Source organism: Drosophila persimilis, unplaced genomic scaffold (assembly GCF_003286085.1).
Source record: "Drosophila persimilis strain 14011-0111.01,24,50 unplaced genomic scaffold, DperRS2 tig00000766-arrow-arrow-pilon, whole genome shotgun sequence".
Taxonomy (NCBI): domain Eukaryota; kingdom Metazoa; phylum Arthropoda; class Insecta; order Diptera; family Drosophilidae; genus Drosophila; species Drosophila persimilis.
In genome coordinates this window covers 692,958-719,839 of record NW_020825350.1, presented here as the reverse complement: position 1 = coordinate 719,839, position 26,882 = coordinate 692,958, and the positions used below count along the sequence as shown (strand labels likewise).

Here is a 26,882-nt window from a genome sequence, read left to right as displayed (position 1 = left end):
GGCGGGCTCCTGCAAATGGTTGTCTTTTGGAATATTATCGAATGGTAGTAGTAAAGCGAGGTAGGTAAAGGTAGAAGCGAGAGAAGAGAAAACACATCTTTGGCTTTTTCGATTGCTGTATTTCGGAATACTGTGAATTTGTATTTTTTTGGTATTTCTACTTATGGGTTTTTTCGTTTTCCTTTTTCGAGTACTGGCTCGAATTTTCCTGGGGATTGTTTTCTTGTGTCTTTGGGGTCTAGTTCTGCTTCGTTTTTATCAACTTTTTCAAAGTTCTCTATGAATAACTCTAGAAGTTCCTTAAAAACACAATAGATGGGTTAGGTACAAAAAAAATCGACTGTTGCACATTGGTAAAACGTTGTTGTAAATGTTGTTTCACTGTCTTAGTCCCCCACTCTTTTCTTTGGTATACAAATCAAATATATAATATTCAAATTTCGATCGCTTCCATTTCGGTGCGAGTATTCTATGTACAATAATTTGGTTCTTATGCTAGTACAACTTTCGCGGCGCATCTCTCTGCACTGTTCATTTCATGAGCCACGGTGTCGGTCTCTTTTATGGACCATCTGGTTGTCTCTTTCTTTTTCATGCGTCTCTGTGCCTGTCTCTTTCCTTCTTATGGCGTGTGAGTGCGTGGTGTGTGTGTGTGTGTATTCCTTTGAACAATTCAATTTCTACTTTCAAACACTGACATTTAAAATTACTATTCTTGTCTGCTCTAAGAACTACAATACAATAATTTATATGTTAAAGATCTTTTATTCTCTTTGAAATTCTCTGAAGAAAGAGGACAGGGGCCCAGACAGATATTACACGTATAAATATCTGCGCTAGATTGCAGCTGCTGGAAGGGTTTTCCAGGTTATGGGAACTTCTTAAGTCTATATAAACTGTTGGCCAGCTGATCATTTATCATTTATCATTATGCTTTATTGTTTTCTGTTTTGAACACACTTAATTTAGTCCAAGATTTTGATCAGTTGGGCTCTGAATTCCAGAAGAACTTGGTTCCATTCAATTTGAGTTGATTGAATCATCAGTTAAAGATCGTTTTCAGCTGCAATCTATCCCCAGTTCTGGGCCTGGTCCCCGTAAGCCCCGTCCCTCCACCCATTCTGGCTAAAATGGTTGTTGATCGTAATCCTATATTTTTGTTTTAGACGGACTCTGGACAATTTGGCTGGCTTGTCGGACGACTCATTGAACATGGCAAATAGCTAATTATTTATCTCTCTAAATAAAAACGTTCCTTTCATATCCTTCAACCTATCTCATATAGATTGGCTCGAGATTATTAAATATTTAGTTTCACATTGATTCCCAAAACGAGAGGCTACTTCTAATATCTATTTGTTATTGTTATCCTGCATTAGATCCTCGAGCGCCCCGTTGAGCCGTCCCTTGCTGAGCGCCTCCACCAGCATGTGCAGTCGGTCCTCCCGCTCCGAGTGCCGGCGCTCCAGCAGCGACACCTGTAAAAAACACACACCCACGTTAACACAGATCCAAATTAGTTGATTTAAAGTTGATTTAAGAGTGATTTAAAGTTGAAAGTATCAATCAAACCTCGATGTGGTCTTGAATCTAACGAAATTTTGTTCGACTGTTTGTCTTGATTATCTTTCTGGGTTTGGTCTTGGATTTGGGTCTGTTTCTGGTTCTGATTCTGGGTTCGGGCTAAGATGGTGTCTGTTGGGTATACCTTGGCCTTGAGCGCATAGTAGTCGACGGGCACCTTCCGCCGTTTCTGGGTGGCAAAGGCCTCCTCCCGCTCGTTCAGGCGCTGCTTGAGGATTCGCACGGTCTCATTGCAGGTGGCCAGCTCCCTCTCATGAGCACTCTGGAGGGTCTTCAACTAGAACAGATCAGTTTGAGGATTAGATGAAGGGTAAATATTTATGTGGGTCTTACATCTTGGAGTCGCTTATCGTGAAGCGTCTTGTAATCAGCCTCCAGCAGACGGTACTTGTTTTGGGCCTCCTTTAGGGCCTGACTTTCAGGGGCGGCCGGAATGTGATCGGGATAGTGATCGTAGCCACTGGAACGCCGCTGTCCTGAGGCACCACTGTTGCTGCCACTGGCCTGGGACTTCAGATCCAACTTGGTGCCTGCGGATGAATACATTAGCGATCAGTATGTGGGAAAGAGTCAAAATCATAGGGTTAAAAGAGAGTTCCGAGTTTAAGGACCAACAACAGATAGGATAAGAATTGAAAGATTGGAACTATCCGCAATAGATCCGCAATTCAGACTTAATTGTTCAAGAACTCTGACAATTGGGTGAATCCCCGCCCCACCAGCTTATGCAAGTGCCAAGGTTCATTGAGCCCGCCCAGATTGGGCTGTGTGGTTTCCGTTTTGAATTGGATTGGAAGTTTTCACAAATGTATTGCATAATCGCGGCAGTCAAAAGCCAAAAGAAATGAAGAGCGATTTGCATTTTTACACGCGCGTACGAAATTAAAACATTTTGTAGCGTGGCCACGCTGATTATGCTATTTATGCGACTGCTGTTGCTGTGGTTGCAGCTGTTGCCGTTGTTGCTGTTGTTGCTGTTGTCCGCTTTTGGCATTTACAATTATTAACAAAACAAATTTGACAAAGCGACGGCTCATTAATTAGCCACAAGCCGCACTTACAAAAAAAATAAATAATAATAACAAGAAAGAAAGGACAGCCTGGGGAAGCCGACGCCTGCTATACCCTATTAATATTGTGCAGATCAAACAAACCTAAGAGTCTCCTGAAAGACAGCCTCTTTCCAATTCAGATTTAATTTGAAAAGTTGATGCAAACATTCGTTTTGTTATTTATCTCTTAACACAGAGAGTCCCTGTGGAGTCCCTATATATGGCGTATTATGATTATGATTTATTTGATTTTATCTATATTTATTATTTATTTTATTATATTTTCTATGGGAGATTCCACGACGAGACTTTGTCTTATCAACATCTGACTACCTAAATCAGTGCAATGCTGTTGCTGATCAGTGATCACGAAGTGATCAAACTTGCAATCGCCTGATATATCGAGGGTATGCGAGCCTCTCTGTGGCAGCACCACACCAGCAGAGCGACCAGCGACCAGCGACCAGCATGTCATGAAATTATAAAACTTGTGCGCATGCCAACAGACCAGGGGACAGACCCGATCCGAACCGATCCAAGACCATCCAAGACGATCCCCAGTCAGCGGCATCGTCCACCGACCCGAAACCCAAACAGCGTCTTTGACTTTGACTTTCGCTTTCGAATTTTCTTTTTCAAACAGCAACAGCAACAACAAATCAAATTCAAATTCAAAACCAAATCAAGCAAATGTAAACAACAAGCGACAACAAGCAGCGGGTGACATAACCAAGTGCCCGAGATGCGGTCCGGTCCGCTCTCTGCGATTGGGTTGAGGTTTCCCACTGCCACTGCTACTACCACAGCCACAGTCACAGCCACAGTCACAGCCAGCTCTATCGCCTGGGAGTGGGTCTGGGAGTGGGACTGGGACTGGGACTGAGATTGCTAGCCGGCTAGCAAACGTGTTTGGTCTTGGCCATTGGCCGCTTAACGCTCGCGCAGCTTAGCTTGGCTTACAGCTGGCTGTTGGTCGCTCGCTGGCTGCAATTGCCGTTTGAAACGAGTGCAAAAAGTGGTCAAAAGGCCGACAGAGTCGACAGCCATACAATGATTTATTCCAGCAATTTATTTGTCGTCTCTGCACTCTGGCTGGGCTGGAACGGGAGTGGAGTCAAGTCGATTCGAGTGTACGTGCCGGCCGAGCAGAGAAAGTCCATAAATTACCGGCCATCCATCGCCGACCGAGTGACACAAACACAAGCAAACACATCCAAATTGGGGGCGGGGATTGGGGTAGCACAGACTCGCGCATGCAGAAACAGAAACAGAGACAGAGACAGGACAGAAACAGGACGGAGGGAGGATGAGGAAGGGGGTTGAGGCAGATAATGATAATTACCTGGATTGCTGGTCTCCCGGTCCCGCTGCAGCTTCCGTATGGTCTTCTTGCAGTCATCTAACTCCCGAGTGAGCCGCTGCATGGCCTTGTTCTTGATGGCCAGGTCGACCCGCATGCCACGCACGGAGCTGAGAAGCTGCGACTCTTCCTTGCTGGCCAGCCCCGGTCCCATGCCATGGCTGTGGCTGTGACTGAGCACGGATAGCGTGGAGTCGGACTGCGAGATCGGGAGCTTGGACACGGGCATCTGCTGGCTAGCAGCAATAGGCCGCCGCTGGGTGGTGGAGCTGGCGCCGCTCTGTTTGGAGTTGGGCCGCGATGTATTTGGCGTCGAGTTGGCCGTGCTGCTGGTGCTGCTGCTGGCCGAGTGCTGCTGCTGCTGCATGTGTAGGTGGTGCTGCTGCTGGCACAGGAGCGCCGGCGATGGGCAGCCAATGGTGTTGGTGCTGTGGTCGCGGGTCCCGTTCGAGGTCTGGGTCTGGGTCCCTGTGGCCGTGGTGACAGCAGTGGCGGCAGTGGTGGGGCCATCGGCCTCTGCCTCCGTCTGAGTGCAGTTGTTGTAGAACCTGTCCGCTCGTTTTTGCATATACCGGTCCAAGGTGCGCACCTGCGACTCGATCTGCTCGTTCAGCTTCGTGTTGATCTCCTGCAGGCTGAGAAAGAGAGAGACGAGAGAGAGAGGGAACCACAGCGAGGATTAGGCATCGAGGGGAACTGATTGAACTGGATAAACTGAAGCTCACCTCAGGACCTGCGTCTCCAGGTCGGCAATGTGCGTCTCGTACTTGGACTGGACCGAATTGAAGCGGGCCTGGACGTTGGCCAGGATCTGCTGGGCCTTGCGGTCTTGCTCCTTGGCATCCGACTCCAGCTGGGCGATGCGCTGCTCCAGCAGCTTGCGGCTGTTCACATTTTCCTGGTCATTGAGCGAGCAGAGTCCCGAACTCTTGGAGGCCACTAAACGGAAACGGAAGGGATATTAAGTTACAGTCAGCTGTGGAGGGGAAGACCCGAAAAACCCACCTATCAGGGCTGAAACGGAGTCCGGGTGCTTGCGCATGAGGATGCGCTCCATCTCGCGGCATTGTCGCTGCAGATCCTGTATGACGCGGGCGTCCTTCTCCTTGCTTTCGCCTGCTCGCCGACGCTCCTGCTGCGCCTCCTCCAGCTCCGCCCGCAGCGAACGCTGCAGCTGCAGTGCCTCGCTCCGGTCCCGGCGCGCCGCCTGCAGCTCCGACCTGAGCACCCCAGCGCACTCGTTCAGGTGCTGCACGTCCAGCTTGAGCATCTCGGACTCCTCCTGCAGGCGCCCGTTGTGGTCCCGCAGCGCTCGCTGCGTCTGCGACAGCGAGTCGCTCTGAAGGCGCACCGAGGCCAGGCGCTCCTCGGTGTCCTTCAGCTGCTCCTGCAGCTGCTCGATCTCGTGCTTGAGGGCATGCTCCCGCGACACACTGCAGGCGATCTGCTCAATGGGCGAGGTCAAGGTGCTCACCAGGTGCTTGGGCGAGCTGCCCACCGCCTTCTCGCTGTAGCTGGCCATGGGCCGGATGGGCTGGCTATATATGTGGGTGTGGCTCTGGCTGGTAGTGATCCTCGCCGGCACCGCCGCCGCCGCCCAAGAGGGCGTGGAGTTGCGCCGGGGCGCCGCATCCTCCCCAGCCTCGGTCATCTCCTCCATCTGCAAGGGGAAGATGGCAAACAGATCGTAAGTTTTGGGCGTGCACGAGAAAGTGGGCGAGTAACGAGTAACGAGAAACGGACTGCCCAAAATGGCTATTGATCGACGGGTGCGTCGGAGAATCGTTAATACTTGTCATCGTTGCTTCGGTGTTTCTTCTTTGTCTGCATGTGCAACTACTAACTCGTTGTCTTTCTCTTTCTCCTGCTGTCTATCTATCGCCCTCGCCCTCGCACCCAACCATCCTCTCTCGCGACAGGCAAACCCAAACCCCAAGGCAACGAAGTAGGGGGGGAAAAAAAAACGAAACCAGTCGCCAGCACAATAAACCCACAATACAATGACAACTCCGTGTCCCGTTGCACAGTGGAGCAAATCTATGAAAAATGCAAGGACCAGCCTATCGCCTTGGAAGCTCCTCCATCGTTCTCATCCTATATTTGATGCTATTTATGTACAGAGCACCTACGACTAGTTACGTGAACATTAGCAGAGTGGCCTGGACCACCTGGATAAGCTGGATTGGGATGAAACATCCCATCAATAGGTAATAATTGCTCTGAAATGGCCGCGAATCTATACGGACCAGGCAGCACCGAACTGCACCTCCACACCATGGTGGTGTGAGGATCGAGAAGGAGCCAGACTTGAGGGCACGGGTTTGCCTATATCATATCCGCAATATGGATCATTATTTTTGACAGACTTGCTCTCGTGAGCTGCTCTCGGCCACTGATCAGTGGCTGTGGCCCACTGTGCCCACTGGCCGCAACCCTCGTCAAATGTTATCGACTGTCAACTGGCCGGCGGCAAGGGTAAAAGAAGATAATTGTGATGATGTGGGCGTGCAGCAGCAACAGCAACAGCAGCAGCAGCGCAACAACAACAACAACAACAAAAACAATGCACCTAACAAAAGCAGCAAAATATTGAAGAAGAAAGAAAGTTAGAGGCACTGCCTCTGCCATCGCTCATTGTCCGTCCGGACTGTGTTTCTCGGTGTACGTCGATGTGTGCATCGGTTTTTTAAGTTGTTTTTTTTCGGCGCTTACCTGCCGCCTGCCGATTGACTGACATTACTCTAAGCAATTGCTTTGCCGCTGCCGCTGTTGCCCGTGTTGCCCCTGTTGCCGCTGTTGCCCCTGTTGGTGATGCCTCACAGCTGCCCACTCTCGCTTTCATCACGCCGTGACTGGGATTCTACCTGAAAAGCATCGCACACCGCCCGCGACACCAACTGCTTGGAGCTTCAAGTTTCGAGCTACAAGCTACAACTACAAGCGCTTTGGTTTTTTACCGCCCGCCCATTCACTTCATTCATAGTTTTGTAGGAGTGTTTTTCTGGCTTTGCGCTGCCACTTTCCACTCTAAAACTCACTTGAAATACATAAATATGTCGAAGCTATGTCTTCGAATCGGTTCTGGCTCATTTCTGGGTGATCCCACAATCGTCGATCATTCAAAAATACAACTCCTTCAGCGCTGAACAGTGGAAAAGCGCGATAAAAGAGAAAGAGAGAATTCCTGACCCTAAGAATGTACAAAAGTGGCCAAATAATGGGAAACTCTGACGATCTCTGAGATTCCGTATTTTAATTGGATGCACGATTGGGATCTAATTAAGGTGAATTACAGGATATTTCTGCCTGTTGATCCTGATGCTGATCCTGATCCTTCCTTCTTCTATGCCTTCCAAGTCTCTGAACGATTTTGAGGACATAAAGGGACTCGGAACTCCACCTGTGATTATTACATACGAGTTGCCATACGAGGAGATCATTTATGATCACGAAAACATATCCCCACCCCACCCCCATCGATGATCGATTGATGAACGAAGAGCCTCGACTCGCCTTGGGCACGTCCTTGCCCCAAATAATGCGGCACATTGATGCTCGACTCGAGTTTCGGTGATAAGGGTTTCTGTTGTTGTTGTTGTGGATGAATGGAAGGATGAAAATTAAGGATCATAGTCCAAATAGTATCCACACTTTTTGGCTATGAAATAGCCTATAAGCTTATATGTTCTTAAGATTGAAGAGTAGACCTGGATTGCGCATAGGTGCGCATAGACCCACTGAGTATTCGACAGGCGGCTTGCTTGCCGACTGTACGAGCAGTACTCGTATTAAGGACAATTTCACTACTTGACCCAGGTAATTCCAGCTGTTGTTATGTATGTCTGTGTGTTGCCGCTTTGCAATTACTTGAACTCTCGCTCTTCCTCAATTGTCATTTGATAAACTCTACTTATAAAGTGAAAGGAGCGGCAACAGCAACAGCAACAGCACCAGCACCAAGCAGCAATGGTAACGGCGCCAATTGTTTGCGCGCGGAACGAGGTGCGGTTGATTAGACAGCAGAGGAGTAGAGGAGCAGAGGAGTAGAGGAGCAGAGGAGTAGAGGAGCAGAGGAGCGGAGGAGCGTGGGTAACACCAGCCAACAGCAACAGCAAGAGCCATAAGATGTGGCCTCTGATGTGGAGCATTTATTATATGTACAATATACAATATGTATATGTATGTGTGTGTTTGTGTTTATTCAGAAATCATGTCAATGAGCACAAATTGGAAACTTTTTGAGCGCGCCAACACAACAGACAATGACTGTCCAAGCCGCACCGAATCCGCATCCAAAGATGAATGATCGGGAATCAATCCAGAACATGTACACATACGCATATCATTATCATTATGGATACGTACCTTTGGGTGCGCCCGTCCTGCTGCACTCCACTGCCAGTGTCTACCCAATTCCAGTAACAATTCCAGCTACAATCAACAATGCAGTTAACACGCAATTGCCAATTGACATCGATTATAAATTGAGGCTGAATCAGATTCAGATTCAGATTCAGTTGAAGATTGCGACGGAGTGGGAGAGGGAGATTCAGAATGATAAGAGGAGAGTAACGGCAAGAGGGTGGGGGTGCACAGGCCGCACATAGAAAGTCGAGCAATCGATAATTATGACAGATGACAGCATTTAAGCAGATACTTGGCATAAATGTTCACTAAACTGGTAAAGAAAGGCAATGAATGGTTTCCATTTTGCCCCAGTAAATTGCACACCGAAAGGAGCTAGAACAGAACGTTTCCAGATAGGATCCATATTTCGTCTGTTTCATGGGGAAGGAAGGAAGGAAGGAAGGTTCTTTCGATTGAAATATTTGCCAATGTCCTATACATCCATAATTACCTATTTTAATTATATCTAGTTTGATCTTTGTGTTTCGATTGATTAAGAAAGTTTAAATAAAATAACCGAAATATAATCTTTTCTCTGGTAATTTGATAATTCATTTTGTTATTTTGGTATTTTTGTGTGCAGCCTAAGTCCCAAACCCAGTCCGAGACCCGAAAGAAAGCGAGAGCGGGAGGCCGTGGCGATGGCGATGGCGATGGTTATGCCGATTGTCATTGTCATTTTCGTTGTCGTTTTCGTTGTCGTTGGCGTTGGCGACATTTGCCTGCTATCGGATGGGGGATTAACATAAAAGATCAAGACAATATGGGGCTGGAGATTCGTGCAGCCGATAAGCAGGGGACTCGACTCTCCACAAGGAAGAGAGCAGCTGCCGAGCACAGCAGATAGGTGGGGAGCGGGGCGGAACGAGACGAGTGTGCCATGCCGCATTTACATACATAACACGATTGCCCCCCCACACATACACATGCACACACGGACAACAGCTTTGTGGTAGCCCACTGTAAGTGACGCTGGCGCTGCTGGTGCTGCTGCCGCTGTTGCCGCTGTTGCCGCTGCTGCCGACGCTGATGTCGACGCAGAAGCTGGCTAGCCTGGCCGCTGACAGCGGTAGCGGCTGCGGCTGCGGCAGCGGCTGCGGCAGCCGCAGCTGAGAGAAATATCGAAAATGAAATGGCAATACTTTCCCAGCGGTGGTATAAAAGCGACACTCCACGAATGGGACATGTCTCATTACGGTTTAGTGTCAGATCTCGCAAAGATGTACAACGGGAGATCGCGTAGTGCCTCAAGGACTGGTCCCGGTCCCGGTCCCAGTCCCGGTCCCATTCTCTTGCTCACGTTAGCTGGCTCCCTGCTGGCCATGCAGGCGGCGGCCATGTCGCTGGATCGCCTGGCCCTCGAACGGAACGAGCTGCCAGCCCCTGCCCCTGCCCCGGCCAACGAGATGCAACCACATTCGGAGACGCAGCCACAGAACGATCTGTTGGTGGATGACATGAAGCTGGCCTCCCTGGCCTCGGCCAGTGGCGATTCGGACATGTACATGCTGGTTCCGGAGTCGGTGGCCAGCCAGCTGGGAGCAGCGGATCGCAACACGATCGAGAGCGGGTCCGTAGCCGATGCCGATGCCGATGCCGATCCCGATGCGGACGCCGATCTTCCGGGAAGCTCGGACATGCTTATGCTGGAGAGCGACGACACCCCGGCCATGCAGCTCGTGGAGCTTCCTAGCGACATCACCGTGGCCGAGGCTGAAGCTGAAGCTGAAGCCGAAGCCGACGCAGAAGCAGCGCCCGAGTCCCAGCCAGAGGTCCATATCCAGCCCGAGATGATTGAAGAGCATGTGGTGGAGCATTCGGTTGAGGGCACAGTCGCCACCAGTCAGAAGCAGCCCGGCAGCCAGGAGGCTCAGCTGGAGAACGCCGAGCAGGCCGTGGAGACAGCCACAGAGACGGCTCCAGTGGCAGCTCCCCTCGAAGACACGGAGGAGGAAAAGGAGAAGGAGGACGAGAACGAGGAGGAGGTCGTGCCCTCCAACGATGAGCCAGCTGCAAGCCCTGAGGATGAGTCCAGTCCAGCCACAGAGAGTGCTGCAGATGTCATTGCCGAAGCCGTTGAGGAAGTGGAAAAGGAAGTCGAGCAGTCTGCGGATCCTGAAGCAGCCTCCGTTCAAGCACAGGAGGAGCCAGAGCAGCAGCAGAAGCCCCAAGAGGAGCAAGAGTCCCTGCCAGAACAGCAGCAGCCTCAGGAGGATGCCGTGCAGCACCCAGAATCTCAGCCGGAGTTAGAGCCAGAGCAGGAGGAAAAGATTTCTGGGCCTGAAGTTCAAGCTGAGTCGGAGGCCCAAGTGGTGCCCCAAGTGGAGTTCCATTTAGAGCCAGAGGAGCAGAAGCCCAGTGAGAACGAGGTGGACACCACAGAAGCATCCCTGATGGACAGTATGGTCGAAGGCATCGAGGAAGGCCTCACTGCTGCGATGGACCACCTCGTGCCCGAGGAGATCGCAGAGGCAACAGAAGACAAGCACACAGAGGAGGAGGAGCAGCATGAGCCGCAGAAGGAATCACCACCAGAGCCAGAGGTGGCCACGGGCACATCCAGTGACCCAGTGGCTGTCGAGGAGGACCAGTCCCCAGCCACTGAAGCCGCACCAATCAGCGAGGAGTCTTCCACTCAGGCAGCAGTCCAGCCTGAGGAGGTACAGGAAGCAGAGCAGGAAGCCGAACAGATCCAGATCCTGGCAGATGAACCAGAAGAGATGTCCCAGTCTTCAGATGTAGTTCCAGCTGAAGTTGAGGCCGAGACTGAGCAGCCACAGGCAGCAGTCGAGGTCGTCGAGGCCGTCGAGGCAGTCGCGGAAGAGGAGAAACAGCCAGAGACTGTGGACACTGTCGAGGAGAAGGAACCGCAACCCGAGGCGGCCACAGTCGAAGCTGATTCCGGATCAGCGGCTGATAAGGAAGAAGTCCAGAACGCCGCCGAAGTGAACAACAAGGTGGAGCCAGAGGCAGCCCAGCCAGAGCCTGTAGTGGAATCAAAGCCAGAAGTTGTACCTGAAACTGAGGCTGAGACTGAGGCTGAGATGGAAGTTCAGCAGGCACCCCTCGAAGATGAAGCTGAAGCAGAAAAGGAGGTCCTGGTGGAACAGAAGCCTGCTGAAGTCGAGGCCGAAGCAGAGCCTGTGGCTGCGGCTGTGGTGGAGACCCAGCCAGAGCTGACTGCGGAGCCATCCATGCTGACCACGATCATTCCCATGGTCCTGCCACAGCCCCAAGCCGAGCCTGAGCCGGCACAGATGCCCCCCCAAGTCGCCGACAGTGTTCTGAACTATGTGAATGCCTCGTTCCTGCTCCAGCAGCAGGCGGATCTGTCCACGACGGAGGAGCCGGAGGACAGCCCCTTCAATGCCCATCTGCGACGCTACGATGGCGCCCAGGTGTGGCGCATTGTGGTGCAGACGGACAAGGACAAGCGACTGGCAGACGAGCTCCAATCCAAATATGGTATGTATTTCTTTGACGGGGTCCAAGCCCAGAGAGGATGTCACACTAATCCCCCACTCCATCCTGTATCCTGTATCCAGATGGACAGCTGTGGAAGGAGGTGAAGCAGGAGGTCGACTACTTGCTGAAGCCCCAGGTTCTGGCCGCCGCCGAGCGCCATATCCGTGCCGCCAATCTGTCCCGGATCGTGCTAATCGACAACCTGCAGCACGTCATCGAGGTCGAGAATCCCCCGGCGGAGAAGATAGCCGAACTCCAGAACCGCAAGGGTGAGTGACAGGTGGTTCAAGGCGCTGCAAAGGTGCTGCAAGGGGTGGCTCTGTCCTCTGTCTATGGCCACACAGGGGTGGCATGACAGCAGGACTAGGTGTCGCCACAAACGAGCATTTAATGGGCAGGGCGTGTGAAAAGTCATCAAGCGAAAAGTGGCAGGACCCGGCGTCCTCGGGCTGGATTGAGACTTACTGAGAAGGGCTTGCTATAGGAACCCATAGAAGCCATGGGCCATAGGCCGGAACATGCCACGTTCCACGTGCCACGTGCCGTGTGCCCTGTGCCAGGGCACGCATCGAAACCAAAAAAGGAGAAGGCTCAGGAGCAGGGCAAGACCGGCAGTTGTTTAATCGATACGATAGCCACTCTGTTCGTCTAAAGACGAGAAGCGGAAAGAACAAGTCGAAAGGTCAGGATCGGATTAGAGCTGGGGGTTGCTTGGGCCTCAGGGTTCGAGGCTCAGGGTTCGAGGCTCAGGGTTCGGAGTTTGTTAGACCCCAAGTTGAATGAACCAAGTTGCTAAGAGTCCCCACTCTCAATCACACAGGACACCGCTTGACGTGGCAGGCCTACCATCGCCTGGAGGACATACACGGCTTCATCGACTACATGGCGAAGACCTACCCGGACATCTGCTCCACTGAGATCATCGGCTACTCCGTGGAGAAGCGACCCTTGAAGATACTCAAGTAAGTTGCGGGCAAGAGGCCATAAATCAACACGATCGAGATCGATATTGATATTGAAAACAATTCCATAACAGGATATCCAATGGAAATGCTCGCAACCCCGGCGTCTGGATCGACGGAGGCATGCACGCCAGGGAGTGGATCAGCCCCGCCACAGTGACCTTCATTGCCAACCAGCTGGCGGAGGGTTGGGAGGATCTGCCCGAGCACATGCGCAGCATCAACTGGTACATCCATCCGGTGGCCAATCCCGACGGCTACGAGTACTCGCACACCACCGACCGGCTGTGGCGCAAGAACATGCGTGCCCACGGCCGCCAGTGCCCCGGTGTCGACCTCAACCGCAACTTTGGCTACAAGTGGGGCGGAAAGGGCACCTCGGCCAGCCCCTGCTCGCAGACGTATCGCGGCAGCAAGGCCTTCTCCGAGCCGGAGACCTTCTACATCTCCAAGTTCATCAGCGGCTTCCCCCGCGAGACCTTCCAGGCCTACCTCTCGTTTCACAGCTACGGACAGTACATCCTCTACCCGTGGGGATACGACTACCAGCTGACCCAGGACCGAGCCGATCTGGATCGCGTGGCACGCCAGGCGGGCACGGTAAGAGATTCTCAAATTCGTGGATGATTATTTGCACCCTAACTAACACTATCTCTCTGGTCTCTGCTCTCTGCTCTCTGGTCTCTGCTTTCTGTAGAGCATAACCAAGTCAACGGGCGTCAAGTATACGGTGGGCTCTTCGGCCACCACTCTCTATCCGGCCGCAGGTGGCTCCGATGACTGGGCCAAGGGCATCGCCGGCATCAAGTACGCATACACCATCGAGATGGGCGACACCGGCCGCTACGGCTTCGTCCTGCCCGCCCGCTTCATCCAGTACAACGGCAAGGATGGCTACACCTTCGCCGACACCGTCGCCCGCGCCATAGCCCAGGGGCGGGGCAAGGCGGTGGCCAGGAACAGCAGCGGCACCAGTCGACGCCGCCACTAGGATGCATTCTCCCGGCACCAAGTGTGCCCGGACCTAGTTCAATGCAAAAATATTTTTGTTTTTGTTTTTCAACCCTAGGGTTTCCTTTTTTTTTTCTATTTATATGAAAACTATTTATTTATTTAATAATTTATTCTACTTGTAACTAGAAAAATTGAACAAACAAACAAACACAAAAAAACTCATCGAAGTAGACTGAGAAATGTTTATTAAAAGAAATGAAAGAAACAACAAGTGTCTTATAGCATAGTATTCGAATTTCGAATCAACAAATGAATGGGATGAAATGGAATGCTACCTCGGATAGAGTTTTGAGTGAATGAGTGACTCGTTCGCACAACATTTACACGAAGAGGCACGCACTAAATGAGTGAGAATGAGGGATTGCCCGATTTATCCATTTCTCTTTCCTTCATTCTTCTTCATTTCGTTAGAATGAAAGAGATTTTTGTATCACCCAAGATCGCTTTAATTCGATTAAAGGTCGAGTTCCAAGTTCATTCCATAGGACTTGAGTTATAATCAGTAGATGACCAAGAATATGAATAATTAATTATGTATGAGGTCGTACAGATGTGATACTGAAGCTTCAAAATTGGAGTATATGCAATAGATACAGCTATAGGAGTATACCTCAAACCTGTATCTGAGAATACACAGCCATATATACCATATATGTACATGTCTATGTATATGTATATGCTTGTGTGGAGATTAAATACTTCTAAACATCGACACCCTTACACAATCTTTCCCATACCAGTATTCACAACTTTCTTGCCTCCTCTCGCTACGATGTAAATACCCACATATGTATAACAGTTTTGCAGTAGCACAGCCCAAAGTAAAAGTCAAACTTCAAACAGAATTAAGCCGAATCGAAAGCATCAAAATCGCCCAATTCCATGGATCGTTCTATGCAAATCCGATGGATGGCCTTAATTGGGAAACAGAGAGCGCACCAGGGAAACGGGAAACGGGAAAGGGGGAAGAGAGAACAAAGAACAGAGAATTGAGATCGCAGAGAAGCCGTTAGTCGGAGCTGGACGGAGGCTGACGCTCGCCAACAAATCGAACACATTAAAGCCAATTCAACTGCCAAATCGAACGCACACAGCCGAGCACAGGCACACACCCCATCCGCTCCAAGAACTACGAACCACAAGATCTGCTCCAGAGTAGAGATAGAGAATCATGCACCTCTACCCATGGGCTTTGGTGGCAGGGGCGTGTATGCTGCTGCGGCTGCTCGAACTGAGCCCGGTCCAGGCTTTGCGCGAGAGCTACGACCTGGCCCGCACCGACAATCGACTGCGACTCCGCCTTCCCTTCTTCGGAGGGGGCGTGGGCCAACTTCTGCACTATCTGCGACCCCTGGACGTCACTGATCCGGCCAGGCCGGGCGGCCGTAGGTCGGAGCTGCGCAGCGAGCTGGATGCCAACCATGTGACCTACCGCGGCTGGCAGCTCTGGAAACTCAACTTCAATGCCACCCGTGCAGAGGGGAGCATGGAAGATGAAGAGGAGCAGCACCGATCCCCAGATGCGGAGTTCAACGAGGTGGTGGAGAAGTTTGGTGAGTGAACGAACACCCGCGAAGGGCCACTTCCTCTTCCCGATCATCCCAGGCTTTCCAGGGCGGGTCCAATTATAAATCGATTCCCTCACCGAGGGCTCTGCGATCCATCGGATCATCGGATGCCAAACAAGAGAAGAGAAATTGTCAAGCCGCCGGCGCGCCGCCAGAAATCAATAAGAGAGCACGATCGAATGCTGGAATCGAAGCGTGGATACCCTATTGGCCTCCCATAGGTATTCCAAGCCCCGAGCCCCTAGTAGATCTACGATCATATCATCTTTTACGTCTCGAGAGTCTGAGAGCTTCGGAGCGAACAGAAAATACCTTGGGGAAAGGGTATTTCGGAAGAGGGAGAGGTCAGGGCAGGTCAGGTCACGCATAAATTTAGCATAAATCCATGAGAATGGAATTCTTAAAGAAACCGCTATCCGAGACCCCAGAACGCGACCCTCTTTCGGGGCTGAGTTCAGTTCTGATTTCGGCAGTGGAGCTTAAAGTGTGGCTTGAAGCGATGACGATGGCGATGACGATTCTGCTGAAAGTGCTCACTGTAGTGGCCCTAGTCCATGTCCACGTCCCCGCCAGCCTCGGCCAGCTGGTGCTTTGGCGGAGTGTCTCCGTGTCGGATCTCTCGGGGCTGTCCGAACTGCCGCTGGCCTTGTGGTCACTCAATGGCAGCGATCTGTACGAGACCACATTCGAAAGTCTGCAGTGGCTGTCACCGATGGATCTGCGGCGATTCGACTTCCTATCGCCGAGCTCCTCCTACCAGATCAATCGCCGGTACAGGAACAGCTCCTCCGTCCAGCGCTACTACGGACATCAGCTGTGGAAGCTGCACGAGACGCGGCTGAGCCAGCCGCAGCTTCGAGCCTTCTGGCGACACTTTGGTAGCTCCCCGATCCCTGCCCCCCAACCCTCCAACTGACTGTCCGGATTCAAGTGTCTTCTTTGTGATCTCCCTTGCAGGCAGCGAGGTGTGGAACATCAACCAGGATGGCATCGACATAGTCATCGAGCAGAAAAACGTGGCGGCTGCCCGCCAGTTCATGCAGAAGCTCAGCTTCAGCTACAACGTCATGATCGACGATATGGAGGCGGCCATCGACGAGACCTACGCAGAGGTGCCTTCGCTGGAGGGTCTGTTCGATGGCCAGCAAAATCAGTCGCGGCCCTGGCTCGAGCGCGAGGGCATGCTGATGACCTGGCGGCGCTACCACGACCACGGCGACATCCAGCAGTTCCTCCAAGCGCAGCTCGAAGCCCACTCGGAGCTGGTGGAGATCGTTCAGATTGGTGTGACCCGCAATAAGCGCCCACTGGAGGTAATCAGGTGGGTACAGTGCTCGCATGGCACCGATCTTCCCCTGCGGCCGATCTGCCGACCCAATCAGAAGTATCCAATCAGTGGATGCTATCCATTGAAAGACAAACCGAAATATATTCATACTCTGTCAATCAAACACAAAATCAATTCAATTACTGACCATTTAGATATCCACCGATCTGTACGATGGGGCAGTGTTCTGAATCTATATCAATATATAGTGCCATATACCTATCATTCAGTGGAATAGTTCTCACATCTGGTATTGCTTTCCTTTCCTTTCCTAGGGTGTCGAATGGCAATCCTCAGAACTGGGCCATCTTTGTGGACGCTGGTCTGCAGGCCCGGGACTGGCTCAGTCCCGCTGCCCTCACCTATGCTATATCCAAGCTCACCCACCTCTGGGAGCACGGCAAGCTGGAGAAGTTGATGCGTCGCATCGACTGGTACTTCCTGCCGCTGGCCAATCCCGACGGCTACCAGTACTCCCGGCAGACGGACCGCCTGTGGACGAAGAATCGGGGCTATGACAGCGCCAGCGGCTGCTACGGCGTCAATTTGGACCGCAACTTCGAGCACGGCTGGGGTGCGGCTGGATCCACCAGCAATCCCTGCAAGAATCTATACAGAGGAGCCTCGGGCTTCTCCGAGCCAGAGACGCGTGCTTTGCGCAATTTCCTGCTGGGCATGCGCGACTATCTGGGGGGCTACGTCTCCCTGGGTGGCTATGGTCAGACCGTGACCTATCCCTGGGGCGATGCCGACTACGTGACGGAGAATCAGCGCCTGCTGAAGCAAACGGCCCGTCAGGCGGTGCTCAACTTGCGGCGCCTCAACCAGGCCGAGTACTCCACGGGCACCAGCTACCGCCAGAAGCTAGCCCGTCCGGGCAACTCCGCCGACTGGGTGCAGGACCGCATCGAGCCGCAGTTCGTGTACAACGTGTTCCTCAAGGATCAGGGCCGCTACGGCTACCTCATGCCGCCCCACTACATTGTGGAGTCCGGCGAGGAGGTCTACGACTTCCTGCGCACCATCGCCCAGCAGCTGCAGTGAGCAGCTCCCCGTCTTCCCCCCTACCTGTAGTAATTTATTATCGGTTTTTAATAGAAATCAATCAATTTTAATCAAACTCCATCCAAAAGTACAATATTAAGTACTTAACTCTAAGCCATTGCGACAATTACATTTATAATGTTTAGTATTATGATCAAGTGTCGATCATGAGCTACGACGAACCCCTTTGTTATAGGGACGGGGGAGGCCTAGCTATTTAGGGGGCCCCGCGCTGAGCATTATAGAAGTGAGACCAATACTCTGCCATCTATCAAACTGAATGCGACAATAGATCTGAACTAGGTCGTTGGGGCAGACACATCTTGCACGATCCTCGCGGTCGAAAATAAGAGAACAAATTGAGACAGGGACCCACTGGATTATTACCACTGACCAATATCATAAACCTAAGGCTTAGTGAAACCTATATATATTGATGTATGCCTTTCTTTAATAATGTCTTGACTGAAACTGATCCTTGACCATGATATCGAAGTACTTTTTGCGTCCAAACTCTTAAAAGCCGATTTCAATGCTTAATTTTAAAATGTTTTGCATTAATGTCTCTTAAAAATGTTGCTGATATCACCCAAAAAGAACTTCAACTTTTTTTTGTAATTTAATGGTAAGCATATTCGCTGGGGGCACGATGCGCGGGACATACATTTCTTGGGTTAATGAAAGTACAAAATATACAACTTTAGCCAAGAACTGGCCACTTTCCTGAGAATTTTTTAGATATTTAAAAGTTGAGGAGTGACTTTGTGGGAAATATAAACACGTAGTACGTACATATTGAAAATTCCAAAACGTACCGAAGAAAATAAACTTTGTTGATTTTTAATAGATTTTCCCATTAAGGTAAATAAAAATGAAATTTTTCAATAAATTTAGAAAATTAATATCGGTACAAAATGGTATGGATACGAGTTTTACTTTTAATATTTTTGTCTCTGTGGACGTATCCGTGGAAGTGTCCATGTACTCGTATAAAAATGAATAGAAATGTATTAGATGCAAGACATATCAGAGAGACTGTAGCGGAATAGAGTAGAGCCGTTCTGAATTAGTTAGAAATGTGTGCATACGCAATCCACTTCTGAGCTTAAAGTGCTGAGAAATGAGCATCGAAACATTTAATACCAGACAAAAAGTTCAGAGAAACCGTTGCCTACTTTAGGGCGGATCGTACAAATCAAAGCTTTAGCCATAGAACAGTTTCTGCAACTGTGCTAAAACAAGCTCCACTTGAAGCGTTCTCGATGGGCCGCAGCATGGAAAGCTCGGAAAGTCGGAGTCGGAGCCAGAGGGCGACCCCGGGTCACAGGCCATGATTTATGGCTCGGGGTCTGATTAGGATTTCGCAATCGCGCATATTGAAGCCCCCATTAACGGTTGGCGTTATGTAAACGAGCCAAATGGCGAACAAGAATGTTCAGCAAACACACCAATAGAAAGCTGTCAAAGAGCGCGCGCGAGAGAGAGAGAGAGAGAGACAGAGCTACAGAGGAGAAACTTTCACTTTCAATCGCGTTATAAAAACCTGTAAGCTCAACTTTATTGGTTTTTTTTTTTTTGTTGTTTTCTGTTTTTGTTTTCATCATTTTGCTGCATATTTGATTTTGTATATTTATGCATGCATAAAGAAATTATGGGGAGCTGAGCGGCAGCGGGAGCGAAAGGCCCCGCAGGCGAGCGAGCGGCTTCAAAGCTCCGAAGACCCGCGAAGAAAGTGATTTACACGCGAAACCAGAAACACTGCCTGAGGAGAAGAAGCAGTGGAAGAGGCGTACGGCCATAGCCATGGCAACAGCTATTAGCTAAGAATACATAGTACATACATGTACATGTGTCATTCATAGCGTTTACACACTGTACCGACATTCAGAGAAGAATTGGAGAATCAATTGCAGAAGTAGAAGAAAGTCCGAGTCACAAAAGAATGTGTGTCATATGGGGTGAAGACTGTATCTGGCAATCAACGATCCAAACCAAGGCACAAAAGAAGTGGTGCACTGAAAAAAATCTTCCATTGTGGCGTCCACTCTCAAAAAAGGGTTAAAAGTGAAAATCTGACCAACAAAAATTAAAAATAAAATAAAAAAAAAACAATAAATAACGACAGTGCCCCCAGGCTAAAGACTCAAGTGGGGGAGTAGTAGAGGGGGGGACTCGGAGGTGGTGTTGGTGGTCTTGGAGAAGGTGCCCCAGCCTGATCATCATCATCCACATCAAAGGCGAAAGAAAGTAAAATCTCGCCAAGTGGGTCAAAAATTGCCCCGTCATACAGCACACACACACATGAACTGATACAATAGGCTTGTGCGTGTGTGTGTGTGACAATTGAGCAGCGCTGCCTTCCACACAACAACAGCAAGACAGAACGTGACAGTCGAGAGCCGCCTCGACAATGAAATACCCGGCACTTAGTCTGAGACCATCAGGCTCTGAAAAAGGGTACATCTTAAGACGTAAAGATGGTAAAGAGCTGTTAGAGCTAATCGAATCTGAGACCAAGGGCATTGGCCATTACTTTTCTATTTTTAGTCCTGATCCTATAAAAGTGGGTTGAGAAACAGTTGTTATGGGGTCATCGGATGGTTGGGACGAAAAAGTCTCCCATTTGCAGGGACTTAGCATACCCTTGTGCTTATCCAAGTACCGCGTATAAAAACTGCGATGCGTTCAGCGATTCTCAGAGGTAAATAAATTAAATCAAATTTACAGCAGCACACTCAACGTTTGGGTGTGTACGTCTTTGTGCTTGTAATGTTTGTAAACGCAAACCGAAAAGTCAGCTCAATCGCACATCGTGAAGGAGTGAGAGAGAGAGAGAGGGAAGAATGGGAAGTTCCTTAATCCCGCGGAGAAACCTTTGAGAAGAGCGATAAGCGTCACACAGCACTCTGACCTCATACATTCTTTAGTGAACGGGCAATCATTAGCCACTCATCAAACATCAACACATATGGGGAGGCGAGCCTGGAGGTAGATTTCCCCGAATCAGAGATTAATGACTGGATTTTTCCTCTGAATCACATCGATCCGGGAAGGTCTTGGCAATTTATCGGCAAGTTGGCAGCTCCGCATCGATGCATTTTTTTCTTTATGTGTGCGGAAGACGGCACCAAATGTCAATGTCGCCCGCCGGCTGTTAATGCACTTCACCCTGCAGTCTGGCAGAGATGTACTGCAGCGTGGGCGTGGGCACTCTGCACTCTGACTCGGGCTTGGATTCTCTCTCTCTCTCTCTCGCTTCCCATACACAGACACAGCCTAGCCACCATTCCTCCATCCCACCATGCAGGCCAGACAGAGATAGATGTTCATTTTATGCGTAAGTGTGTGACTCTCTCGCTGCCGCTGTTGACGCTGGCGCTGACGACGCTGGCGCTTCTGCGCTCACCTGCCTGTAAAGCGCAGCCGCTGCTGCTGGTGCTGCTGCTGCTGCTGCTGGTGCTGCTGCTGCTGCGACTGTCGTCCCATTCAGTACGCGACGATCGCTCCAAGATCGGTTGTCGTTCAGCGCAATTTTTACAACAGATTTGCTTTTTTTGCTTGCTTGTGTGTGTGTGTGTTTCGGTTTTTCGCTGCTGTAGTAATTCTCGGTTTTGGCGTTTTTTTGTTTTTTTTTTTTGTTTTTTGTATTTTTTGTTTTTTTCGTTGTTTCGTTTTCCCCCCGCACTGATCTCTGGCAGAGCGCCAATATAAAAATTGAAGCGCATACAAACGCAGCATTTAGTCTGGTGTCAGCCTGTCATCCCGTTACACAGCGCTCTCTTCAACACGCAAGCGCACGCACGACAGCACGCACAAAAGTAGGCACGCACGCACGCAGGCACGTACGTACGCACGCACGCAAAGCACACTCTCTTTCGCTCTCTCCCAGAGTCCAGCCGGCAAAAGCAACAGCACCGAGAGTGCATATCCCCCCCTGGAAGAGCAACAACAAAGAGTAAGCTACAAATCAAATGAAATTCGCTCGTGCGTGGGGGCGGCAGGGAGGCGGCAGGGATCGGTGGCAGATAGGAAGTGTGATCGGATGAGGAAGCGAATTTACATGTAACGGGAATGGGGGTGGGGTTGGGAGTGGGAGTGGCAGTGGCAGTGGGAGTGGGAGTGGGAAGGGATCCGACACCCAAAACAGGTTTACCTCCCGAAACGAGTTTCAATTTTTCGGGTTTTCCTTTTGTTGGCCGCTCGTGGAAAGTGCAGGACCAGGTCAAGCGTTTTGGCTCTGGCACAGTGTCTGGGACTGGGGCAGCATAAAGCGGTCTCTGTGGTAGAACGAAGGTCGAGGCAATTACAACCTCATCCGAAACCTCGCCCGACGCCGTCGCCGAAACCTACTCCGAAACTGAGTCCGAAGCCGACTTGCGTGCTAAGTTTGTCCGAGAGAACCTGTTCTCGGAGACCCCGTGCTCCGAAGTGCCACTTTCTGCATGGCAATAAAAAAAGGAAAATAAACACAGATAAACAAATACGCATCTATAAAAAACAAACTAAAAAAACCATATACGGGACAGGGAAATTAGCACAATTACGTGAAAAAAAAAGGTTCGGAGATCGGCTGCTGATAGTTTTCCATTCCTGGATCTAGATCAGGGTCGAGCTCACTGGCTGTATGCTCCCCGACTAATGCGCCATTCCATTCGCCCAACCAATAGCGTGTGGAGCGGGCTGTTGTGCATTCAAATCACATTCAAAGAGGAACAGAACCATTCCGAACACGAATCCCCAATCACCAATCACCAATCCCAAGTCGAAGCCCAGGCCACAGCGGAACCCAACAATCGAACGTCAGTGGAATCCGTAAAAGCTAAATGCAAATTTCGACAATGAACTTGGGCAAACATGCGACATGGGGAACATTGCGGGGACTGTGACCGTGTCTGGCAGAAAGATCTTCAAGCTCCAGCAATTCTCAGGGCAACTTTTCGTAATTGTAAAATCGAAAATGGGCCACAAAATGATCCACTATCTATAATTACTTGAAACAAGCACGACTGAAAAACAGTTAGACCCAAATACAACACAGTATACATACATACAAATGTACCATACAGACATTTGTACATATATGTACGATAGCTGATGTCGTGGACAATGGAACGGAAATATATTTTGTTTTTGTGCGACAATTAGACGACCTTTACACACTCAATTTAAGCGCAAAGAGACAGTGCCTTTTTTTTATTTTTTTATACATACATAAGTAATTTCTGCAGTTCGTTCCAAAGCCCTCATTCGGACGGGGGTTCGATTGGTTCCATTCAAATTTCGATTATCGCAAGTTTCATTTCTTAATTCGAATTTTCCCCTGCACAGGCCAAATTCTCATCAAAACAGTCATACTCTTGGGTGTTTCAACGCGAAAAAGAATTTCCAGCGCTGGCAGAACCATTCCCAAATAGTTTCTCGTTTAGCTTAAAGAAAGATTGGTTCGAATAATCACCATTTCGGATAAAATAGAAGCGGTGTAAGAGTGTACTCTAAATATAAGGCACCTGCCTTTGAGTATCGCTTTCCTTGGGTTGCACTGGAAGCAATTTCAATCGAATGGGCACCACTGTAGGCAGAATCAGCTAAAAGGAAACGCAATTACTTAGGACAGGCTTCTCATCGCATCACCTACCCAGTCCCAGACCGAGAGTTGAACTGATAACACTCTGTTTGTTTTCCCAGCTCTTACGACTGATAGGGACGCTGCCATGACGCTACCACGCCCCGCGCCAGCCCCACTACTGCTGCTGCTGCAGCTGATAGCAACAGCAACCATCACATCAGCCCTGGCAAGTGGTCAGATTATGAACAATACGCAAGCGATGGCGATGGCGCTGGACGTGAATGAAATACCCCAGAGGTATGACGAGGCGCAGCTGTGGAGGATATACAACATATCGGAGGCGATGCAGCGCCAAGTGCCCGTGGGACAGGTGCTCGAGCAGAAGTTCGGGGGCAACATCTGGAAGGAGAACTCAAAGTTTTTGGACATATCCATAGGCAAGGAGCAGCTGAAGGCGGCGCGTTCCTTCCTCGATGCTCAGCGCCTGGATGCACAAGTGCTGTCCGAGAATGTCCAGGCACTGATCGACGAGGAGCACCTGGATGGGATCAATGCCACCGCCCCGGAACAAGGCCAGAGATCAAGTAAGTTCAAATGAAGAGGTAGAGAGGTGGAGAGAGAGGAACGAGATGTTTTATTCGAATCCTCAACCCGCAGAGAAGGCCGCGAGGAGCAGCATGCACTGGAAGGACTACCACGATCTGGAGACCATCTATGCCTTCATGAGGGAGATCCGCAGCAAGTTCCCGAACATTGTCCGTCTTTATACAATCGGTCAGACTGCTGAGGGTCGCGACCTGAAGGTCCTAAGGTAGGTGCATCCTCCGTTTAGGGGCTTGCCGCTTTCTCCAACAATATGCCTACAAGTATGCTTCACTTTCGGTGCTTCAGAATCTCAGAGAATCCACGCGAGTACAAGAAGATCTGGATAGACGGCGGCATCCACGCCCGCGAGTGGATCAGCCCGGCGACAGTGACATTCATCCTGTACCAGCTTATGTCCAACTGGGAGAACCAGCCGGCTCACATTCGTGGCCTCACCTGGTACATCATGCCCGTGATGAATCCCGATGGCTACGAGTACTCCCGCACCACCAACCGCCTGTGGCGCAAGAATCGGTCGCCCTCGCGACGCTCCAACTGCTTGGGCGTCGACCTCAATCGCAACTTTGACATTGGATGGGCAGGCTACGGCTCTTCGACGAATCCCTGCAGCGACACGTACCGCGGCTCGAGCCCCGCCTCGGAGGCGGAGACGAAGGTCGTAACCGAGTTCCTGGCCAAGCGCAAGTACAACCTGGAGGCGTATCTAACCTACCATAGCTACGGACAGATGATCGTCTATCCATGGGCGTACAAGGCCGTCAAGGTGAAGGATGCCAGCGTGCTGCAGCGGGTCGGCAATACGGCCGTCCAGCGTATTGCCCAGAAAACCGGTAGCACCTATCAATCAGCGGTCACCCACGAGGTGCTGGGCATTGCCGGCGGCGGCTCCGATGATTGGAGTCGGGCGGCCCTCGGTGTCAAGTACGTGTACACCGTGGAGCTGCGCGATCGCGGCACCTACGGCTTCGTGCTGCCCCCCAAGTTCATCAAGGACACGGCCCTCGAGGGCTGGACCGTGGCCGAGACGGTGGCCCAGGCCATCGGATAATCTCTGCGCCTCTTGTCCTTTCCCGGAATGGGTGTCTGTCTGAATGGGTGTGAATTGTGTCCAGTGATTGATGATTAATTATTTATGTTTGTGTGAGTGTGAGTGTGTACCTGTGTGCGTGCGTGTCCTTCATCCTGTGCGGCAGGTAATAAAAAAATCAAAGCTATTTATTCATAGAAAACGGAACAGAACTAATTCCACGATTCGTTCATTGTTGGTTCCCTATCGATCGATCACTTATCAAGCCCGAGGGCTTGTAGCTTCACCCGATATGAGAACCCACTGGAAATGGGACTTGTACGGCAGGGAGTCTGTCGGAAGGAGCTGCTCAGATAGATAGCAGATAGCAGATAGAAGATCAGATAGAAGTCTCAGGAAACCTACCCGCGAAGATCATACCAACGGCTGAAGCCACATTTGACTACTAAGATGTACCTAAAACAGAATCCCCATGAAGAAAGGAGAGATAGGGACTCCCGAAATGAGCGGAAATTTCCAACAAACCTTCCCAGAACCCGGAAATATATATACAAAACTTAGATATCCACTTACCGTGTCCTCATCATCGTCGGTGTTGTCCAGCTGTGACTGAAGCTGAGCGAGCGCCGCAGTGGTGTTGTGCATGTCCTTGGGCGTGGACTCTTCCGAGATGACCGACTCCGAAGGCAGATTGTCAACGAAGGCGGCAAATTCTTCGCATCCGGACTGGCTGTCCAAGGTGCCGTTCAGCTCGTGGGGCGTCTGTGCCGGCGTTGAGGATGCTGATGACTTTGATTTGGGCCTGGAATGGCTGCTTACAGGCAGAGCCCTAACAGGTCCGCCCGGCTTGGGAGGAGAATGCTCAATGCGGTGCGTGAAGCGAGTGTTCAGCCGGATGCTGCTGTGCGGTGAAGACTGTGGCGAGGACGAGGGTGTATGGCTTGGGGTTTGGTTCTGGGACTTTGCCCTGTCCTTCCCCTGGCCCGCATCGCCATTGCACTCGCTGTCGCCACCTCCGCCATCGTCGGCAGCGCCACTCACGTGAGCATTCAGCCTGTTTCGAACCGTATCCGTGGAGAGGCCGCCCAGGCGCAGTTGCTGCTGGATGAGGCGCTCCGCCTCCTGCAGGAGCTCGTCCACAGAGCGGGTGTCGGTGTTGTCGGAGAGACGGCTCACTTCCTGAAAGATGCTCTCCGGGTCGGCGTCAACACCGCAGTCCTGCTCTTTGGCCAGGAAATCGATGATCGAACTGCTGCTATTGAATTCCAGGTCCTCGTCCAGGCCTCCGGCCGCCACCGCTGTGCCCACGCTCATGCCCATGGCCATGCCGACGCAACGGACTGCTGTTTGCCGCTTCTGTGGGCTGAGCACTTTGGACATGGCCCAGCAGCAGTCAGTCGTCGCTGGATGCAGCCTTGGGTCCAAAAGAGGCAAAGGTACAGGGAGTCCTCTCTGCCTCTACTCTGTCCTATGTCTCGCCCTCTTCCTCTGACCTCTCGTTATATCCAGGAGCAGCAGTAGTGGGTTGGTGGGTGGGAGGGAGGAAGGAGCTGACGACCAGCCTCTGGCGTATGTCACGCCCACTTCCTCTTTCCTGTTCTTTTATCCTTTCTACGTTTGTCTCGCTCCTGAAGCGCGTGTGTGTGCGTGCTTCTGTTAGTGTTCGTGGTAGTGTTTGTGTTCGTGTGCGTTCGCGTGTGCGTGTGTTGGGTTCACTACTCAACTATGTGTCTGCTTTCCTCTAATTTATATCCTTCCAGAGTTTTTTATGTGGAATAAATGTGTGTACAACGAATTTAGCACTCTGTGTGGTATCGAACGAGATTAACCGGACGCGAGCACCTGATCGAAAATAAATTGCATGGCCGTCTGTGTGCCTGTTCCTCAAAACATTTTTTCC

General features: G+C 50.8%; 3 protein-coding genes across 6 annotated transcripts; 2 read left to right on the top strand and 1 right to left on the bottom strand.

Moving 5' to 3' along the window:
- Positions 1-412: 412 nt before the first annotated feature.
- On the bottom strand, positions 413-26,882 carry LOC6600358 (centrosomal protein of 162 kDa). Of its 2 annotated transcripts, none has more exons than XM_026992577.1 (7): positions 25,556-26,882; positions 5,002-5,656; positions 4,722-4,935; positions 3,979-4,631; positions 1,918-2,114; positions 1,573-1,861; positions 413-1,478 (listed from the first exon to the last, which is right to left on the bottom strand). In XM_026992577.1, exons 1-7 carry the CDS (start codon positions 26,360-26,362, stop codon positions 1,366-1,368), a joined length of 2,928 nt encoding a protein of 975 aa, XP_026848378.1. In that variant the 5' UTR covers positions 26,363-26,882; the 3' UTR covers positions 413-1,365. The 2 variants fall into 2 exon arrangements, with proteins under 2 accessions (XP_026848378.1, XP_026848379.1); XM_026992578.1 differs by having other exon boundaries at positions 1,709-1,861.
- Positions 15,016-17,783, top strand: LOC6600361 (zinc carboxypeptidase A 1). The gene is made up of 4 exons (XM_002025449.2): positions 15,016-15,397; positions 15,943-16,290; positions 16,370-16,733; positions 17,015-17,783. The coding sequence occupies exons 1-4, from the start codon at positions 15,016-15,018 to the stop codon at positions 17,781-17,783; spliced, it is 1,863 nt and encodes a 620-aa protein (XP_002025485.2).
- On the top strand, positions 21,102-25,198 carry LOC6600362 (carboxypeptidase B). 3 transcript variants are annotated; one of them, XM_026992579.1, is made up of 4 exons: positions 21,102-21,120; positions 23,469-23,933; positions 24,007-24,160; positions 24,241-25,198. In XM_026992579.1, the coding sequence occupies exons 1-4, from the start codon at positions 21,117-21,119 to the stop codon at positions 25,001-25,003; spliced, it is 1,386 nt and encodes a 461-aa protein (XP_026848380.1). In that variant the 5' UTR covers positions 21,102-21,116; the 3' UTR covers positions 25,004-25,198. The 3 variants fall into 3 exon arrangements, with proteins under 3 accessions (XP_026848380.1, XP_002025486.2, XP_026848381.1); XM_002025450.2 differs by lacking the exon at positions 21,102-21,120 and adding an exon at positions 21,716-21,738; XM_026992580.1 differs by lacking the exon at positions 21,102-21,120 and adding an exon at positions 23,202-23,262.